The following is a 20,853-nucleotide window of genomic DNA, read 5'->3' as shown; positions in this document are numbered from 1 at the left end:
GCCAGTGGCTCATTTCATTTCATATATGTATATAAAAGCACTACTGCTTATAACTAATAAGACTCCCAAATTTGTAGGTAAAGAAAGACACTCATTATTGTTCAAGTTTTGGTGATGAACTATCACTTCAGCACTCTCTGCGAACAAACAATCAAATTTTTAGACCAAAACGTTTTGTGGTGAGTGTCAACTCCATGCTGTGCTAAACCAGACTTCTCAGACTACATAAACACCAATTTTATATAATCTATTCTATAAGTTTGGTTTAGCATAGCATGGAGTTGACAGTGACCACAGAATCTTTTGGTCTAAAAACTCATCTAGTTTATTGCTGCTGCTAATTTGATTTTTCAGTATTCTCTATCTTTGTGAGCATTTGTTCACAAAGATAGAGAATACCGAAAAGTTACTTCTTCATCCAAATTTGAACAGCAATGACTATTTTCTTTACCTGAAATTTGGAAGAAATTTATTCTTATTAGTTATAAGCAGTAGTATTTTATATGTGTGTGTGTTATCATACCTTGCTATCTACTGCACTGTATTACATTAGTGTACAACTTGCATCATTTGAAATCCACTGTCAATTTATTGAAATCCCATTTCACTGAAAATAATCTGTGGATTCAGATTGAAATATTATATTTAATCAAGTTTTATTAATTTCTCATGTCAATGTGTTTCAAGTAGTTGTTTTCTGTTATGTTGAGTTTAGCAGCATCACTAGATGTCACTAGGCTACTTGAGCACTGCCTTTGGTTCAAGTCTTTATAAGTATCTTTTTGGACTGGCCACGAAAAGTCTCTTATCACCCTTTTCTGATCTTTTCATGGAAAATTTTGAAAATCAATTCCTCGCTCAAGTTACCATAAAACCTGCCATATAGTGGAGACATGTAAATGATGACTTTATAGTTTAAAAACGTGACATATCCAATTTAAACAACTTTCTTTGCTCTCTCATTTTGTTTTATTCAAGAATCCAATTCACATTAGAATTAGAGAGTAGAAGTAAACCACCTTTGATGAATGCTACACATCGACATTACATTATATTTAATTATTTCTAATTCTAACAATCTGAGTTTTGTTTTAACTTGTTCATCCTTTCTCACAAAATTAGTCAGTCTATTTGAGTTGTAAATTATTATAATGACTAATATAAAAAAAACTGTATTTTTTAAAAACTAAGTTGTAGTCAGAAAGTTGAATTTAAAACAACAATTAATTTTACCTTGTTGGCTAATTTCTGTGTTATCTAATGCCATACCAGGTAACCGGACATCTAGTGGCTCTGGTCTTTGATCTTGACTTTTTTGCTTTAATCTTGCTTCAAATTCCCGAAAATTTTGCATTAGAGCTTTTTTACCTGAGGTTAATTTATTTGATATGCTGAAATCAAAATAGAATGACATTTAATAAGGCTAAAAAAAAAATTACACCTCGTGTTAACTAATTAGTGAGATTAAAGATAAGAAAACTAAACTAGGCCTGACAGTGCTAGCTTGGATGGTTGAGCAGATAGCTTCTTTGATTTCAGGATAAGAATTCTACCATACTAACCTAGATTTAACGGATTGAATAGGGGAAGGGGTATTCACTATTGCCGAAAGTCTATTAAATCGAATGTATTTTAAAAACATATATCAAAAATGAACTTACAATGTACAGGATGCATTAGAATGTTATTATAATCTATAAATATGAATAAAATATTATCATCATGTACATTAAGTAATTTATATCTGCCACTAAAACATCTGTTAAAAATATAAAAATAAATTTACAACAGGAACCAAACTTTATTTAAATTAAACACACCAAAAACTACACAATGTAGTTAATGGAGTGTTTCTGTTTCCCCCACTTTTTTTTTTCTTTTCTTTCTTAAGTTTAAGTCCAAATTGAATGTCATCAAAGGAATAGAGCGCAACTAAAAGAATTGGAAATCAAAAACAGATGGAAATAATACTGTGAGGAACTGTACGGCAGAGAGGATAAGAAAAATTTGGAGGAGCCCTCTCGCAAGGAAAATTCTGATTTGGAACCTCCTCCACTTAGGCATGAAGTTGAAAGAGCAATTAAGCAGCTTAACAGCAATAAGGGCCCAGGTGCAGATGGAATTCAAGCACAATTAATTAAGGTCACTGGGTATAGAGAGATAAGTATTTCATAAATTGATTAAAAGGGTATGGGAGACAGGATTATGGCCTAGAGATTGAAACAAGTAAGTTTTCATATCATACATAAGGAAGAAGATATGAAGTAGTGCAAAAACTATAGAACTATTAGTTTAATATCTCATGCAAGCAAGATTTTATTGGAGATCATTCTAAATAGAACTAAGGTCAAAGTTGAAGCAGAGATGCCTGAGGAATAAGCAGGTTTTAGGAAAGATATGGGTACATGATCAGATCCTTTGCCTCACACAAATAAAAGAAAAGTATAACCACTAAAAAAAGTATAAAGAATTTAGACTCCCTATGGTAATGTATTTCTTAGACTACTCTAAAGCTTTTGACTGTGTTCAGCATATGAAATTGGGGGAAGTAATGAAAATAATGGAAGAACAGGTGCTGGATTAACTGATTAGCTTCCGGTTAGAAAGGGAGTAGGCAAGGATGCTTACTTTCTCCTCACTTGTTTCATATCTATGCTGAGAACATCATGAGTGAAGAATTGGATGAGCTCAAGACAGGAATTAGGATAGGTGATAGATTAATCAGTGATCTGAGGTATGCTGATGATACCATACTCCTCTGTAATGCCAAGGAAGAACTAGGCCAAATTCTTGACAAAATTAACGTGATCAGTAATAACAGAGGACTTCAGTTTAATCCTAGCAAAACAAAGATTATGGTTTTCAAAGGAAATACAGACAGTTTCCTGAGAAACAAGTGTGCCTTAAAGGAGAAAGAATTGAAAAAGTCAGCACATTTGAGTATCTGAGATTCATTATTAATGTGAAGAATTGCTGTTTAGAAGACACCAGAAGAAGATTAGGAATGGCTAAAACAACAGTCAGAGACTTGTTTAAAATCTGGAAGGATGGATCTATCTCCAATGGAACTCAAGTTGAGGATTTTGGATGCAGTTGTTCTTCCAACAGTGATTTATGGATGTGAGACTTGGAACCTAAAGAAGTCAGATAAGAAAATGATAGTTTCTTCTGTAACACCACATCTCAAAAGCAACTATCATTTTCTGGTATATCAGGTATATTTGTATACCTTTCATATACTGAAAGGTATACAAATGAATGGGTGTTAGAAAGGATCAGTAGAACTTTAAGGCTCTTAAGGATACTGACAGAAGGCAGTTAAAATATTTTGGACAGGTTGAATGGAAGGAAGACTTCTCAGAACAGTAATAGAAGGTAAAGGTCCTGGAAAAAGAGGAAGGGTTAGACTGTCAATGAGATGGATTGATGGATTGTGTGTGTGTGGAGTGACAAATCTTTAGAGAGTTAAAGCCTCCAGAAAAGCATACAACAGGATTACAGGATTACGAGGACTGCTGTGGCATATCGCTGAGCATTGGATTGACTATATGGCATCTGAGAATGTCCAATGAACAGATGATGATCATCACGCAAAGTTTTTTTTGACGTGAACATTATTTTTTTTATTTAAATCCATTTTAGAGGAAAAAAATTCTTAAAAACTCTGTGTTGTATAAAAACATACAAAACACATTAAAAAAGAGATACATAATATTCAATATTAACTTAATTGAAAGAGTCACAATTTTCAGTCAGAAATACAACTGTCATATAGAGGGAGAGGTGTTAATTCCTTGATGATAGATGATTCTAGTTAAACAGGTCCAGTTGATGAAGTGGTCTTGAAGAATTCATCAAGCTTTAGTTGCCTTACACCTTGGTGCTGATTCCTTATTACTGTAGATTCTCTAAAATGTTTATAATAAGGAAGCACATCAGGGTCTAATGATCATTATCCTTTCAGGGATTTAAGCACAGTGAGCTGTTCCAGTCTCTTTTTCTTAGTCGTCTCTGACTTCTATATCACCCATCTGCCTGGTATCAGAGTATTTTTTTGGGTAGTCTTGAACTGTCTATTCTTTCGATATGTTCAATCCACTTCTTTCAGTATTCATATATCTTGTCCAATACTGAGTCTATTTTTTGCTCTTTATGTATCTCTGTGCTTCTTCTTTTGTCCCAGAGAGTATAGCCTAATTCTTGTAAATAAACTTATATATTGGTTTAAATATAAATTAAAGATATCAAGAAATTATATACTTGAATTATATTCTCTCTGAATTATATAAGGTTTGCACCTGAAGTATTTTCAGGATTGGGCCAACTTGTGGCAAAGGTGGTATGACTTCACATCACTTATCTTAGTATGTTGATTATACATAGCTTTTAATTTTTCAGGAAATGCAAACATATACTAGAATATTAATTAAAATCTTTAATCAAAACTTTCCTATATTTCAGCAATGTTACATTGCCATCTTCAGGGATCACAAAACAATGATATGTGCATGCCGGCACTAACACTAAGCAAATGAGGCTGAAGAGAGGTGCCCCCATATTTTGGGAAGTTTAATGCAACCATATTTATTCAAATTAGGCTAATTTCTGAAAGCAGCTGCAGATTTGAAAAACGTTTTTCTCTTCTATAAGCAGCATCCAAAGCATGGTCTACAAGTAATCAATATATAGTCATAACTACAAGTGTATTTTTTATGTTCTTCCATGTGGAAGTTGGCTAATATTTCCTCTCATTCCATAGTTAGGCTACCTTGCAAGAACAGGGAACTCCATATACTCCAGGAACTGAGAGAGGAGTTTTTTATGAAGTGCCTTGGACATAGGAGATGAAAATAGCATAAGTAAAATCTTTCTGAAGAGAAAGTCGAGGATTGGCAGAAGGATACATTATTTTTTTCATACTTTGTATTATTGCTAATATTTCCTCTCATTCCATAGTTAGGCTACCTTGCAAGAACAGGGAACTCCATATACTCCAGGAACTGAGAGAGGAGTTTTTTATGAAGTGCCTTGGACATAGGAGATGAAAATAGCATAAGTAAAATCTTTCTGAAGAGAAAGTCGAGGATTGGCAGAAGGATACATTATTTTTTTCATACTGTGGGAACTGTAGCCATAAGTTAAGAAAGTGTAGTGTATATGATTAAGTTCTGCTGTAAGACTCATTGGAACAAAGATTAAAGGCTCTATTAATTATAATAAATTTAGTTTAATCCTTAATCCAAGTGTGAGCAAACAAAGTTTGTGCCTGAAAGTATCTTCATGACTGGGGTAAGGTAATGCTCCTGCCTGGTATCTCCACTTGGGCCTGTCTCCCACTGAAGAGACCTCAATGAAGGTCGAAACTAGTCTGGGTAGTGGCCCTTCCCTTAATGCATAACATTATACATATCCACAAGGAGATGTGTTTTGCATTATGGGAGATACTGAGATAGGAGTGATGTTAGCTTGCTCCACCTTTGCAACGAGCTGCCTGGTGTTGTACTACCTTACCCCAGTCCTGAAGATACTTTCAGGCGCAAACTTTGTTTGCTCACACTTGGATAAAGGATTAAACTAAATTTATTATAGTCTAATCAAGTGAAAAATAAACTTTCAACTTCAAGCTCTATTGATTAGTGTTTTAATGATACCATATTGTTGCAAGAGAAGGGTGAGTGGAAAGTTTGTGAATGTATCTGTCTGTGTGAATGGATTTCTTGTATACTGAAAAGGACAAGGTTACCACTGGGAAGGCATGTTACCAAGTCATCTAGAAAGACTAGACTATTATTAGTCTCCTTTTCCATAGTAAACTGAATTCCAGGGTGAAGACTATTGAGGTGAGAGAGGAAATTAATGTGTCTGGGCCATGTGGTCAAACAGAGAACACACCATCCACATATCTTAACTAAATAGAAGGTCTGAGTCAAAAGCTTGTTTTTTAAAATATTCCATAAAAAATGAAAATGGGGGTTGATTAGTAATCCATAGAGGTACCCACTATCTGTTTATAAATTTTGTGCTTGCAAAAGAAATATCCAGAATAGATAGCAAAGGATGCTAGTGATTCACTTAAAACTAACATCATGCAAATTCTCAGAATACTTGCACAACTATTCTAAAGAATAAGTGGATTCTGCAAAATGAACTTCAACTTTGTCAGAAACAATTGCATATCTACTCTCAAATAAATTGGCTGTGGGTTCAAACCCACAATGTAAGCATGGATATTTGTATATATCTTTAGATGTAGATGACTTTTGCTGCATGACACCAAGATTGCCATGCCATCTGGTTACTGGGAGCTTGAAAAATACTATATTATAATAAATTTACAACCTTCTGTAGGCAAGATGCACATTATATATAATGTGCATCTTGTCTCGGTTCTAGTCATTCAATTTCTTCATAAAAAAAAAAAAATATATATATATATATATATATGATGTGCATCGTGTGTGTGTGTGTGCATATATATGTTAAAGATATCAAGAAATTTTATATACTTAGTTTTAATCCATTTTCCCAAGTAACAAAACAAAGTTTTGCACGTGAAATATATTCACGCCTGAGCTACTTGTATGTGCGTGCGTGTATATATATATATATATAGAGAGAGAGGCTAATGACTTCATATCACTTGCCTTAGTATGTATCCCATAATGCAAAGCACTCCCCCCCCCTTTCAGGCATGTATAATGCAATGCATAATGGGAAGGGTCACTACCCAGACTGGTTTCGACCTTTATTGAGGTCTCTTCAGTGGAAGCTAGACCCAGGAGAGATATCAAGGGTAATGCAGAAGTCATATATATCTCCTATACAAGTAGACAAAAGGTGCTTGACCTTCTTAATAAAAATTTCTGGATGAGAGAAAGAAAGAAAGAAAGAAAGAGAAAAAAATATACATATACACATGATAGAATGCAAATTACCTTGATGAGTGCTAAACGAGTGATCATTATGGGGGACTTTAATTAATCAGACATTGATTGGTTAGAATAAGAATGAAGCAGAATTTACAAGTTTTTGTAAGACAACTATCTCAAGTAGCATGTGAAAGAAGGAACTCAAGGTCAGAGTCAGTCAGATTTGTTCATAATGACAGAAGGGGTTTCTGAACTATAAAGAATATGGACTATTTTACCACCAGTTGGTGACAGTGATCATGCTATACTTTCCTGGAAAGTAGCTTATAAAGATATTCCAATCATACCAGGTTACATGCTGAACTACAAATATGGAAATTATGACCAACTTAGGAGAATACAGTCTTCAGTTGCATGGTATCAGTTAATGAATTGGAGAGATACAAGCAATGCATAGGAATCTTTAGAAAAAAGTGCTTAAATGATGCAGTATCCAAATGTATCCCTAGAGTTTGAAGAATAACTAGGGTGGAATGTGCAACCTTATCAGATACATAAGAAGAACATGTACAAGGAATATTATGAGAATAATAGTGAGAGGACTTATGAAATATATAAAGCTCAGGCCAGAAAAGTAATGAATATTGTGCAAAGCTAAATTGGAGTAAAAAATAAATTGGCTATGCAAACTAAAGGCAATCCAAAAAGAATTTTGTTGTTATGCTGCAAATAAAAAAAATGAATGTGTGAAGAATAACTTTATTGAATGGAAATAGTATTCTAGTGTAAGAAGTTAATGAGTGTTCACTTTGCAAAGATATCAACCAGGTGTGTGTAACTTGACACACACAGTGCTATTACTGCATGGGATGAAGAGTTAGAGGTGCATAGTAATAAGATTAAAGAGCTGTGCATAACCTGGATAAGAATTTGGCAATATGGACAGATGGAATATCACCCCTCTTTCTCCTATTAACCAGAGTCTGAAGTGCACATACTTGCAAGTGGTCCTCATAATCAAAACATATGCTAAAGGCATATTCAGCCAAATTGGATCTTTGACATGTTTATATCACTTGAGTCTCAGCTCAGGAAAGATACCACAGGAATGGAAGGAATGTATGATAGTTCTGTTGCACAAGGGTGGTACAAAACCGATGTGGCTAACAACCAACCTATCAGTATCTCTGGTGGTGGTGCAAATTTTAGAGAAGTTGGTAAGAACTCGCATATAGAAATGAGTAGGCAGACAAACTATACTTGGTAAGGAATAGTATGAGTTAACTAAAGGGAGATCATGTTTTACCAATTTGCTCATATTTTATAGCAATGTTATGGCCGAGCTGAATAAAGGGAATGAATACACTATGGATTTTGCTTAGGCATTTGATAGGATATCACATGAAAGGCTGTTGCATAAAGTAGAGAATATTGGTTGGGAATATATACTCTTGATTTGGATAAGTGGATGGCTGATAGGTATCAAAACAGTGTTATACGGTGGATGTGAATCTGACTGATTTAAGGTGACCAGTGGTGTACCCAAGGGACTTTGGACCATTATTATTCAATCTATAGATTAATGACAATTATGAAGGATGTAAAAGGAGATGTTCAACTGTTTGCTGATAATGCAAAGATACATAGGGCAATCAAGGATGTTGCTGATATTCAGCACTTAAAGAATGACTGTTCAAATTTGAATAGGAAATTTGAGCAATGAAAATGGCTATCAGTTCAATGTTAAAGTTATGTACTCTGGCATGATGAGATTTCAAACAGCATTTGTTTGTTGATGATGCAAAGATAGGAAGAGACATCTGAGATGTTATTAATACTTAGCACTTACAGAATGATTTCAATAGGCTGGAAATTTGAGCAAATGAAAATGGCTATCAGTTCAATGTTAGTTAGTATAAATTTATGCATGTTGGTGTGATGACATTTTTTTGGCATATTATATTAGCAGGATTATGCTAAAAGAAACTGATGAGGCTAGGGATCTTGGCATAATGGTGGATAGGAATTTGAAGTTCAAAGGTCGCATAGCAAAAATTGCAAATACAACTCAGGGGATAATTGCAATGCTGAATTCAACCTAGACATGTATGCTGAAGTCAACCTAGACATGTAAGGATAAGGAAGTCGTTTTGTCCCTTCACAAGATCTTGATAAAACTGCACCCGGAGTACTGGGCAAGATTTCGTCTACTTGGTACCATGAGGATAAGGAAGCTGTTTGAATTGTGCAAAGAAGAGTTTATAAACTTCTGAATGGGTATTATGGGATATTATCTGATGAAATTTTTCATTATATGACAGGTGGAGAGAGAGAACATAAGAGACATCCATGGAGGTTAAGTTTGTTCACAGTTAAGAAAGGGCTAAGAGCTAGATTTTTCTCTCACAGAGCAGTTGAGTGGAATAGTTTGCTTGTTGAAGTACTGAGTGTCTCTAGTGTGTCTGTGAATTAAGGGAACAAACATATGACAGCTGGTTTGGGTGATATATAGCCTCCCTCTATGAGTGCTTGACTCCCTGGAGGTCTCAGATAATGTTTTATGTTATTTTAGTTTTATTTTAGAATTTTTTTTATTTGAAATGCACAAAAGATTTAAATTATGTGAAGATATTTTAATTTATGATAAAATATTTTTATTCTACTATTTTCAATTTCTTTTCTATCCACACATGAGAGGCCACAAGGCTTCTCATGTGTATAAATAAATAAATAAATTTAAAGCTCATGTTCTTCAATAAGAAAATTGATATTCTTTCTGAAGAGCTGGAAGTTGAAAACATTATCTGAATGAAAAGGAAAAAATATTATTTGAATAAGTATATCCATAGATGCATACAAAGAATTATAAGGCAAAAACATTTTAATGCACCAAAATACAAACCTTTCTTTAAGACGAGCCAGCTCAGCAGTGGTTTCAGGAGAAGCAAAGAGAGAAAAGTCAAGTCCTGGAGGAAATAACATACCTCCATACATACTTAAATGCATATAGCTATATGGATCTTCAGGAAGATACATACTTGAATATCTTTCTTCAAGTTGATCACTGACAGTATCTGAAGGAATGTGATCTGATAATTTTTGTACATCTGTTACTGATAGACCCTGATTCAATTTCATAAATGAAGGTTCTCCAAGGGAAGAATTTATATCGTGGTCACTATCTTGATGGCAAATATCATTCGGTAAACAAGGAGTAAGTTTTTCAGTTCGCATTTTAGAACTGAGCATTGCAACTTGAGTGGTCCCATTGACTTTACATGACAAACCTTTAAAATTCACAGTCTGCTTATGATCATAACCATTGGTATTAAGCATTTCATGAAGCTGCTTTTTTTCACTTTTAAATGATCCTCTTTTTACACTGTGGATTACACTATTAATACTAATGACTTTATCATCACTCCTGTTTTGATGCACTAATTTTAAACTAGCAACTGATGATTCCTTGTCTACAATTAATGTTTCATCATCTAGTTGGCCAGATGTGGATAAATCATTTAGATACTCCTCCTCAGGTTTTGCATCAAAGTTATTCCACAGCACAGGCAATTGACTTTCTCTATTGGCACTGGGCATATGTACAGGAAGAACTTGGTCAGTTGAGGAACCAGTACTGCGAGTTTCATCGCTTGTGTCAGATGGTCTTCCAGATGCTTCAGAACTAACACTCTCACGGCTCTTAAAACTGCTCAAAGCCAAGTTGTTATCCAAATCTGATGCTTTAACATCTGACTTTCTGGAAATATGAGATTCCTTTTGTGAAGACTGAATCCTTCTGGGACTACGAGATGCTCTCCCACTTAATTTGGAAGGACTAGAGTGGGGTGAGAGAGATGGCTGCCGAAACATAGGGGAAGCTGAGCGCCATCTAGTAAGTCTGAATGAGCTACGTTGAATATCATCATCAGAATCACGCCCACGGCCACGAGTCACAACATAAATACCAGACTCCAAACGCACAGGTTCAGACATAGCAGAACTTGCTCGACTGGACTGAGACAGCTTGTCAGCAGTAATTCCAAGATGACCTAAAACTGTAGACAAACTACTAGCAATGTTAGTCCTTTCTGAGTCAGTGAGTTTCTGCAAAACATCAGCCATAACTGCAGATGGAACATGGAGATTAAAAGTGGCAGGACATAATACCATCTGCTTCAGAAGAATTAACTGAGCACTATGAGCTGGTAGTCCTTGTTGATAAAAATGGCAAACTGCTCTTTCTACAGTTAAAAGTGAGTACCTACAAAATTTACCATCCATGAAGTGAATATAAATGTCTCCTCGGTAGCATCTTGCCTCTTTTATACCTATAAAATAAAGTAAATTAGCAATTAAAATGGAATGCAAAATCATATCTTAATATTTGAATTTATGTGTGTGTATCTTATAACTTTAAGGTGATTTAAATCAGAGTAATTCCATCTCCCCACCCCCCCTTTTTTTGGCTAGGAAAATCCCACTGTGAGCTTTATTCTTCTACCAGTCATGAACAATAATTCACTATTCAAAACAGCTCACCACTTTTTGATGTGGATTAATGAAATAAATCACAAAAAAATAAATAAAATAAAAATACTTGCAAAAGCATCTCAAATTTTTATACATTTATCTCTAAATCTGTGATAAAAACAACAACAACAAAAAAGATATACTCAATGTTAACATCTATAAAAACTACTTTGCAACCTAACAATAACTATAAAATTAACAATCAAATCTTTGGTATAAACTGATCAATCATCTGGTTAGTTGCCATTAATTAATATTTTTTTTGATACTATCTGCATCAAAAGGCTTAATGTCAGACAAGGATAACATGAGATGGAATCAACCTAGAGACAAAGTTTTCCAATGTCAGAGAAAGCTAAGAAGAAATCATTAAGAAATATAAATAAAAATATTAACTTGTTTAGTTAGTTATGCAGATAACATCTCTATTAACAAGCAACAGGTTGTAGATTTGAATCCCACTGTACCATGGATGTCAGTGAAGGTCGAATAGGTAGACAATTTTTCAGTGTAGACTACTAACCTTCTTACTGGAGTATGAAGTACTTTGAGAGGAAAAACTAACAACTTTTAGTCTCGAGTGTAAGAGAATCAGATTATTTAACTCTTAGCCTACCCAAGGTACCAAATATATAATAGGTTTAGAATGTTACGTGAGTGGGATTCACATAAAAAAAGAAGCTCCTATGATTTATTATCTAATGTGAATAAGACTGATTACATAGAAAACATGTTCCTATATAATGTATTAGTTATGATCACATCAATAACTAATTCATCTTTAATAACCAACCGGTTAATTTTACTATAGTAATAACAGACTAATCCATTTATAAGGAAACAATCTCTTTTTAAGATAAAAGATTGTATCATAATCTTTTAACTTAGTATTAACAATTTCACCTCGAGATAACGTGACTTTAAATAGAATGCTTTTCACGTGACTGAATGAAGATCTTGCAACTGAATCACATGTTAAATGCAAAGTAAATATCTGTATGATGTTCCAAGACGAGCAGGACTGATGTTTAGTTGATATGTATTGGTACGGCAAAACTAGTTGTCAAATAATATAATATTAACTGAAATAAGCAGTAAAAATTAATCTATAATATAAACTAATTAATTCAAGCTAAATGTCAAAGGATGTTGCAATGACCATCGACATAGTAAACAGTGTGGTAGCATTGCACATTATTCATGAAGCACTTCGTGGTCTAGGAGAATCACTAGTTTATCATTATCCTTACATTATGTAAGCTACTATTTCTAAACAGTTTAGTATCTACTTTGGTTTTATGTTACTACATTGTAATTCTTGTGTAAGTAGTAAGTGTGTGGTGCTTTTGATATTTATAATAAAATGCTAAAAAAAATAAAAACTCTCAGAATGAAGAAACAAGAAAGTATGGCTTTTTAAATATCATAAACACGAATCACCTTAATCTGCGGGAGAACTGCATCCTGGTACATATTCTGAAACCACAAAAATCAGAATACCCTGGAATGTGTTTTGATAGTGTACAAGAACCAGTAAAAAATAAAACAATTTGTATTTCTGAAATGAAGAGCAAACTGACCATTTTAACAAATAAATATTACTTATTATTACATGGCGACTCCATGCAATCTATAAGATTTTCAAATGAGGGAAGTCATAAAATGATGCCACCACACACCAGCCAACATTTGTACAATAATCTGTCATTCTTCACCTTGAATTTGTTCACTGACAAGGCACACATTCTACTATTCCACTCATTCACCACTTTCCCAAGCAAAAAAATCTAGTTCTCATATCCTTAACTAATCACATTCTCATATCCTTAACTTAGACGATAGAAATATAAGATCTGATAATGTTGGAGTCTTGACAAGTAACAGACTGATTTGGAGGAAAATTGTAGATAGGAAGTTAGTAATGATGTAATTTTTTCATGTAGTACTGTCATATCCTGTACACCCCTTGAGGGTACATGGCAGGAACTAGATGATGATGATGATAAATCCCCTAAAAAAAATTCCCACCTTTCTCACATCTCCTAAGGATAAGCTTCTGCCTCTTGGTTTTTCAGGTGTCTACCAGATTCCTTATTCTTACTTATTTTGGACAAACTGGAAGATCTGTCTGCTGTTGTTTGCCTTGAAAAAACATGTCTTATATTAAATATCATAAAAAAAATTTACAATTTTTTTTATGATATTTATATATATATATATATATATATATATATATATATATATATATATATATATATATATATATATATATAATTTTATTTTATTTTTTGTTTCCAGTTAGGAAATTATCGATTTTTTTTTAGTTCTCTTACATTAGCTACTAAGATTTTCTGCTATTCTTTGATCACCATTCTGTACTGAAGATGCCTGTGCAACTTATAAGTTTTAATATGAGTTTTCCTCCATTTTTATAGTTTGTTATTATTATAATAACTCATGGTATTCCAATATTGAAACACCCCTTTTCTGCACATCAACCAATGGGCATATCAATGCAATCTAGAATTATGGTTCTGCTTGTTGCAAAACTTATATCTACTTGAATGAAAAAACTTATAAATCAATGCAGTAAAATTTCAATTATGATCAATGAAGATTCAACCATTCACAAAAGTGTTTTAACAATTTATTTCAAATGCGAAATCCCAAACTGTGAAGTTGGAATAATTGTTTTTGTTGATCTCGTGGAGCTGAAAGAAATATTAGAAATAATATACTTGGTTACAAATTAAATTAAACTTGCAAAAAAATTATATTCTTGCATAATTGTTTATCCAAGCCTAAACAAACAGCGTTTTCATATGAAGAATCTTAATGACTAGGCTACTTGTATATAGATGCCGATGACTGCACATCAATTAATGTGCAGTCAGATCCGAAAAGGGGGATGCTTTGCATTCACCCTTTTTGGATGTGTATGTTATGCATTATGGGAGGAGTCATTACCCAGACCAGTTTTGACTTTCATTGAGTTACTGTTAAAGTGCTGGGGGGAGGTACCTCTCCAGAAGAACCGAGTGATCTATAAGATAATCCTAAATCTCACAGAGTAGCGATAATATACAGTAGTTGTGGTCCTAAAGGACAACTACTGTATATTATCGCGTATAATGCAATCCACGTATAATGCGAACTAGAAATTTTGTTTGAAAACTAGCCCTAAAATGCCATGTCCACGTATAATGCGATCTGTTAATCTTGTTCCATAACATTATAAATAATACAATATGAATTAACAAAAGAAATATTTATTTTAAAACAAAATGTCAAAATCCTTTAAATTCTTCTTCATCTTTTGAGTCATCAAACATTTCATTTATAAATTCATCTGTAGGGATTGCATCATCAGTGTAGCAGTTGTCGTCATCGTCTTCATGCTCTCCATTTTGTTGTGTGTCATCCTTGCTTTCATATATGACGTGATCTTCGGATCCATCCAATGAATTACTTATTCCACATTTAAGAAATGAGTGTTGAATCATTTCAGATGGTATCGAATCCCATGCTTCTTTAACCCAGCTGGTGACTAGGGTGATCTCAGGCTTCTGAAAATTCCCACCCTTTGTCATCTTCACCAAACCAGATGACATCTATTCTCTCAATTTTTCATGTAAGTGATCTTTAAATGGCTTATTCACGCTGACATCAAGCGGCTGCAAAACGGAAGTTAAACCACCCGGTATGACTGCTAGGTCTGTACGTAGCTCACGTGCTTTTTCTTTGCTTGCCTCCATTAAATGCGCCCGGAACCAAAGGCAGTCAGGAATACATATCCATACTTGAAGTTGCAAAAGTCATCAAAAACCTGAAATGTGAAAAAGGCAGCTGGAGTAGATGAAATTCGACCAGAAATACTCAAATATGAAAGTATAAAAGTTTTACAGTGGCTGCATTGCATAATTCAGAGGGCCTGGTCTGAGGGTCAAATTCTAGATGATTCGAGCATAGATCTCATAATACCCATTTATAAAAAAAAGGGAAATAAAACTAAATATGAGAATTACAGGGATATTTCCATATGGAGTGTTCCTGGTAAGATTTATGCAGGTATATACTTGAGAAATGGCTAAAAAAAATTTATGAAAGGGAAGCTTGGTGAAAAACAAGCTGGATTGAGATCAAACAGAGGTTGTCAGGATCAGATTTTCACTTTAAGACAAATAGTGGAGAAATTTTTGGAATATAACAAGGATCTGTACTTAAATTTTCTTGATCTGGAAAAGACGTATGACAAAGTGCTAACTGGAAAGCTATTCAAAATGCTATAGTTATATGGTATAAAAGGACATTATATCAAGCAACATGTAGTCTCTATTTAAGCTGTAAGTCAGCAGTAGCATCCACAGAGATACAGGAAGATAGTATGATGTTAAATCAGGTGTGCAACAAGGGTGCATATTATCTCGATTGTTATTATCTATATCTATCTATAATCTGATATCAAAATTGGAATGTTAATCTTAGCTCTTTACTTTATGCAGATGACGTTATACTTTTGAACAGATCCAGCACAAGTCTGCAAGAATCACTGACTAAGTAGACTATTTGTTGAAAAAAATTTGGTTTGAAAATCAGCTTAATAATAGGACAATGAAAATAGACAAAAATGTAGCCTGAATGAAGAACCTACAGAACAGAAAACATTTCAGCAATTTAGGCACAATTTTTAGTGAAGATGGCAAATTATATATGCAAATAGACAACAGAATTTGTAAAGTTTGAAATCAGCTGAATAAAGTTATATAGAATATAAAAGAAATTAGTCAAAACACTAATTTAGCTGTAAACAAGACAGTGTTCAAACCAATTTTAACTTATGGATCTGAGTGGGGTGCTTAAGGGTCAAAGCTGTATAACTAAGAGGAGACCTCCACATAGCCTTTAAAGGAATGCAGAGAACCGACCAGGGCTTCTGACCTAATGTCCAATCCTCACCTGCTCGTGGTGCACCCTGTTGGGTATCTACTTGGATACTGAACGAACGAGAATGGGCTGGCAATTTGTGATTTAGCTGACCAAATTGTATTCTTATTGGTCAAACCAAAATAAAAAACGATGGTACAACATGACAAAATTTCATGCCGGCTGGGGTGTCGCCCGGTTAAACAAGGGCCCCCCGTTGTTTTCGCCAGGGAACCAGGGCGAACAGCGACAAGTCAGCTACTGGAACAAATCTGAAAACAAACCCCAACTCAACATCACCAGAGTTAAAGATCGGTACTATCAACATAAGAAGCCTGAATGGCAAAGAAATGGAGCTAGCTGAGGAATTAGATAAGTACCAGATCGACATAATAGAGGTGACTGAAACAAAAAAGACAAAAACTGGTGAGATCTTTCTGAGCAATAAATACAAAATGTTATATTCAGGGAATGACAATCAAGGAAAAGAAGGAGTAGCCATAGTATTCAACACAAAATACGAGGCTAATCTTCTTGAATGGCAGTCGGTCTCAAGTAGAGTGATGTGAGCAAATATCAGAATGGGGAACTTGACAATGAGACTTATTTGTGCCTATGGTCCCACAGAAGGTTCTACTAAGGTAGAAGTGGAGGAATTTTTTGACGCTTTAGAAAAAACAACTGACACAATGAAAAAGGAAAAGTTGGTCCTTGTTGGGGATCTAAATAGCAGAGTAGGAAATGATTGTGAGACATACAAAAATATTTTGGGAAAATTTCGAGAAAAGAGCAAAGCTAATAATAACGGCAAATATCTGTTGGATTTCTGCTCAGGACATGGACTGGTTATTACTAACACCATGTTCCAACATAAAAATGTGCACATATTCACATGAAGAGAAGAGGCAAGGAATAAGAAAAGTCTCATTGACTATGTTATTATTGATAGTGATGTTTTCTCCCAGGTGCAGGACACCAGAGTGTACAGAGGAGATTTGAAATTGGAAGTGATCACTATTCAGTCTTGAGCAGGATAAAATTGAATTTCATAGTGAAAAGAATAACATGTAAGAAAGTTTTAAAGCGAATAAAAGTTGAGCAGCTCTCAGATGTGATCTGTAAACTAAAATACACAAAAATTACTGAAGAAAAAATGAAAGAGTTTGAGAACAGAAATCAAACCTTGGAGATTCAGTGGCAAACTCTGATGAAAACATTGATTGATTCTGCGAGAGAGGCATGTGGTGATGTTGTCTGCAAGGATAAAAAAATCAGAACTCCCTGGTGGACACAGGAAGTTAAAGAGGCAGTGAAGGAAAACAAGAAAGCATATCAAAAGTTACTGGCAAATAAGTCAGCTTTTGCTCTTAGAGAATACAGAGACAAATGCAAGAATGCTAAACACTGTGTAAAACTAGCTAAACAAAAGTCATGGGAGGACTTTGGCAAGAATATAGAAAATAATTATCAAGAAGGTGGCAAAATATTCTGGAGGTTGTTGAAGAAGAAATGGAGGAAAGAATGCTGTAAAAGGAGATAGAGATGATAAAGGTGACATGAAAACGGGAGAAAAAGATATCCTTGAAGTATGGAGTAATTACTTTGAAAAACTGCTAAATGAAACAAGCAGTGATGACAGCACAGTGGTAAAAAACACTGACCAAGAATGCAGTCAGGAATACATATCCATACTTGAATTAGAAAAAGCCATCAAAGGCTTGAAATGTGGAAAGGCAGCAGGAGTAGATGATATTCGACCAGAAATGCTGAAGTATGGTGGTATAAGAGGCTTACAGTGGCTGCGATGCATAGTTCAGAAAGCCTGGACAGAGGGACAAATTCCCAATGATTGGAGTAGAGCTCTCATAGTACCCATATATAAAAAGGGAAATAAAACTGAATGTGAGAATTACAGAGGTATTTCCCTACTGAGTGTTCCTGGCAAGATCTATGCAAGTATACTTGAGAAACGGTTGAGAAGAATTGTGGAAGAAAAGCTTGGTGAAGAACAAGCTGGATTCAGGCCAAATAGAGGCTGTCAGGATCAGATCTTCACTTTACGACAAATAGTCGAGAAAGCGTGGGAATATAACAAAGATCTGTATTTAAGTTTTGTCGATCTGGAAAAGGCATATGACAAGGTGCCAAGGAAGAAGCTATTCAATACGCTACAGTTATATGGTGTCAATGGGGCATTATATCAAGCAATACTTAGTCTTTATTTGAGCTGTAAGTCAGCAGTGAGAGTTAGTTGTAAGTTAGAATTGAAGGAAGTATAGGAAGATGGTTTAATGTTAAATCTGGTGTGAGACAAGGATGTACATTATCCCCTCTGTTATTCATTATCTATATGGATCACATTATGAAGGAAAGTGGTATTAAACATGATATTAAAATTGGAGATGTTAATGTCGGTTCTTTGCTTTATGCGGACGATGTTATACTTCTGAATAAATCTGCTACAAGTCTGCAAGATTCTCTGACTAAATTGAATAACTGTTGTAATAATTATGATATGAAGGTCAGCAATAAAACGATAAAGACAATGAAAATACGCAGAATCATTGAAAATGTGAACTGTGTTGTGAATGGAGAACCTGTGGAACAAGTAAAACATTTCAGCTATTTAGGCACGATTTTTACTGAAGATGGCAAATTAAATATAGAAATAGACAACAGAATCAGCAAAGCTGGTATGGTGGGAAGTCAATTGAATAGATTCATATGGAATAAGAGAGAAATTAGTCAGAACACTAAATTAGCTGTATACAAGACAGTGTTCAAACCAATTTTAACTTATGGATCTGAGAGCTGGGTCAGAAGTAAAACACTTGACCAAAGACTAGAGACCGCAAATATGAGAATCCTGAGAAAGATTATAGGCATGAACAGATGGCATCAATGGCAATATCATATTAAAAACGAGGATATTAGGAAAGAACTTGACATTGTCAACATCCAGGAATGTGTTAGCAGAGCTAATCTCAGGTGGTATGGTCACTTAAACAGAATGGGCGAAGAAAGATTAGCAAAACAAGTGTTCTCTGCCAGGTTGGCAGCAAAACGACCCAGAGGAAGACCAAGATATAGGTGGATTGATATGGTACAAAGTGTCTTAGACGATAGAAATATAAGATCTGATAATGTTGGAGTCTTGACAAGTAACAGACTGATTTGGAGGAAAATTGTAGATAGGAAGTTAGTAATGATGTAATTTTTTTCATGTAGTACTATCATATCCTGTACACCCCATGAGGGTACATGGCAGGAATTTGATGATGATGGATCTGAGATTTGGATTAAAATAAAACACTTCAACAAAGACCACAGATATGAGAATCCTGAGAAAGATTAGCAGCATGAACAGATAGCATTCATGGCAATATCATATTAAAAATGAGGGTATTAGTAAAGAACTTGCCATTGTTAGCATTCAGGAATGTATCAGTAGAACTAATCTTAAGGGGTATGGTGACTTAAATAGAATGGAAGAGAAAAGATTACGAAAACAAGTATTCTTTGCCAGGTTGCCTGGAAAAAGACCCAAAGGAAGACCAGAATGTAGATGCATTGATAAAGTAAGTGCCTTAAAAGACAAAAAGAAATATAATATATGAAAAAAAAATGTTCGAGTCTTGATAGATAACAGACTAATTTGGAGGAAAACTGTTGATAAGAAGTTAATAATGGTGTCACTTTTTCATGTAGTACTATCATAATTAATTATCTTGTACATCCCCTGAGAATACATATCAGGAATTTGATGAGGATGATGTATTAAAAAGGTGTATCACCTTACTATTAAAATCTAGATTAGATATTGAAGAAGAAATTTTTCTCACTTGGTTACAAAATAAATTAAACTTGCTAAGAAATTTCATTCTATATAATCTATGTACAAATAATTGTAATCTATATGCAAATATCCTAGTTGTGAAAATACATCATGAAAATGTTTGCTTATGCTTGGATAAAGGATTGAACAATATAAATTAAGTATAGTCTCTGGGAAAATTCCCATGTTACTCCTCTTAAACACTTATTATAATTACGGCTATTATAGCCTGTTTTTGTTTAGGAGTGTCCCTTATTTAAATACATTAGCTATCAATACTCAAGACGGGTATATATATTTAGGGCATTATTGGCGAGTATAGAAGGCAATTAAGGTAGAATAAAAGAGGCAGAAAAATTTGGTACATATCTTTTTTGATTCTACGATGTCTTCCACTTCCATGATCTCATGTTTACAAATGGGGGGGGGGTGTTTAGTTTGGATAACCTGCGTTAATATTAATAATATATATATATAAATGTATACATATATTATTTTGAATTAGGGCGCATTTTTGTGGGGGGGGGAAGGATAAACTTATGTGGCAACTGGGGCAGGGTTAACGGGGTGTGGAACCGTTTCGGTCATGTGACCGCCCTCGGAACTTTGTTGGAAAATTGAACAATATAATTTCTTGGAAAATTATTATTATTATTAAGAGAGACTTCCAGGGAGTCAGGGACTCATTACGGTAGG

The 20,853-nt window shown here is 34.3% G+C and overlaps 1 protein-coding gene across 1 annotated transcript in view; it reads right to left on the bottom strand.

The window, feature by feature from the left end:
- p (WD40 repeat domain-containing protein pink) overlaps positions 1 to 20,853 on the bottom strand; it is a 306,375-nt gene that overhangs the window by 161,612 nt on the left and 123,910 nt on the right. The window contains exons 11-12 of the mRNA XM_090396034.1: positions 9,772 to 11,197; positions 1,234 to 1,391 (exon numbers count right to left, since the gene is read on the bottom strand). Of these exons, the coding sequence (XP_090252160.1) occupies positions 1,234 to 1,391; positions 9,772 to 11,197 (1,584 nt within the window). The remainder of the gene's footprint in view (positions 1 to 1,233; positions 1,392 to 9,771; positions 11,198 to 20,853) is intronic.

Source organism: Typopeltis vanoorti, chromosome 7 (assembly GCF_054136105.1).
Source record: "Typopeltis vanoorti isolate ZY-2024b chromosome 7, IOZ_Tvanoo_1.0, whole genome shotgun sequence".
In the NCBI taxonomy this organism is placed as follows: Eukaryota; Metazoa; Arthropoda; class Arachnida; order Uropygi; family Thelyphonidae; genus Typopeltis; species Typopeltis vanoorti.
The sequence above is the reverse complement of the archived record's forward strand: the minus strand, read 5'-3'. Positions and strand labels throughout refer to the sequence as shown.